The sequence below is a fragment of the Theobroma umbraticum genome, unplaced genomic scaffold (genome assembly GCF_002168275.2).
Source record: "Theobroma umbraticum cultivar Fairchild unplaced genomic scaffold, ASM216827v3 scaffold_84.0, whole genome shotgun sequence".
Classification (NCBI taxonomy): Eukaryota; Viridiplantae; Streptophyta; class Magnoliopsida; order Malvales; family Malvaceae; genus Theobroma; species Theobroma umbraticum.
In genome coordinates, this window is record NW_018397296.1 from 166881 (window position 1) to 168267 (window position 1387).

Consider the following 1387-nt stretch of genomic DNA (forward strand, 5'->3'; position numbering starts at 1 on the left):
GTTTCTAGTCGCCGACGATTGTGATACATGGCCACGCATTCAATGGTCATGATAAAGCTTGATGCGACAGTGTGACAGAGGAAGACTTTTTAAATAGATCATTGCTTGCCCTGTTGTTTAACACAACGTTCTGCTCTAACTCATTACTATTGTCTGTCTTCGTTTCTTTTTGTTTCGCTTTCTCTGTTGTTTAAGACGACGTTCTGCTCTAACTCATCACTATTGTCTTCCTTCCCGTCCTTTTATATGGCTTGCTCTGTTGTTTAACACAACGTTCTTTGTTTTCATCTTGCTTTGTTGTTTCCTTCTCTTCTCCTGTTCTCCACCTCAAAGTGTCGGCTTCTCGCATCCCTCTACTTTCCACCCAAAAAACCAGAACCTTTCACTTTGACTCTTAGTTGCCTCTTTGTTCATAGCTATAACAAATGGAGAAAGCCGCCATTTCCAATTTCTCACCATTCTCATTATTTCCCTTGCTCACATCGTTTTCTGATATATTCTTCTAGCTTTTTTCATTTTTGGTCTGCTTCCTTTTGTCTCTGTTCTTCTGTGATTTGCTTTACTTGTCTGTTGAATAAAAAGAATGGAAGGTTGTGCTATTGGTGCCTGTGCCAATGTTTGTTCGGAGGCTGCGAAAGGCATCTTTCAAGAAATTAAACGTCATATGAGGTACGTATTCGTCTACAAGAAAAATGTTGACAAGTTCGAGGGGAAAATGAAGTCATTCATAGCAAAAAGACAAAGTGTGCAGCTAGAGGTTGAGACTGCAGAAAGGAATGTGCAGAAGATAAAATCGGACGTCAAGCTTTGGTGCGATAGGGTGGACAAGGCAATCAATGAAGATGTGAAGAAAGTGAATGATCTTGAAGACAAAGCAAAGAACAAGTGCTTCTTAGACTTGTATCCTAATATCAAGTCTCACTACCAGCTTAGCAAGAAAGCAGAAGGTGGATTTGACAAAGTGGGATACCGTGATGTTCCAGAAGCCCCAGAGGCTCCTAAAAATTTTAGGGCTTTCGATTCAAGAAAGGAAGGTTTTTTGACCGAGTTATAGAGGCATTGAAAGATTCTTCTACCAGCATGATAGGGGTTTACGGGACTGGTGGTGTGGGCAAAACCACACTAGTCAACGAAGTTGCCAGACGAGTCCAAGAGGATAATTTATTTGGTTGGGTGGCTAAAGCAACTGTAACTCGGACTCCTAACATTGAGAAAATCCAAGACGAAATTGCAGAGTCATTGAGATTAGAATTAAAAGAAAAGAGTATACAAGAGAGAGCACGGTTGTTGTTGGCAAGGTTGAAGCAAGAGAAGAAGAAGATTCTCGTTGTTTTAGATGATATTTGGGCGAGACTAGATCTAGAGCAAGTCGGAATTCCTTCTGGAG

The 1387-nt window shown here is 40.9% G+C and overlaps 1 protein-coding gene across 1 annotated transcript in view; it reads left to right on the plus strand.

The window, feature by feature from the left end:
• The first annotated feature begins 73 nt into the window (after positions 1-73).
• The window catches only part of LOC110428791 (disease resistance protein At4g27190-like), a 4505-nt gene continuing 3191 nt past the window's right edge, over positions 74-1387 (plus strand). Inside the window, 2 exon segments of the mRNA XM_089785710.1 lie at positions 74-1018; positions 1021-1387. Coding sequence (XP_089641836.1) covers positions 584-1018; positions 1021-1387 — 802 coding nt within the window. The 5' untranslated portion in view covers positions 74-583.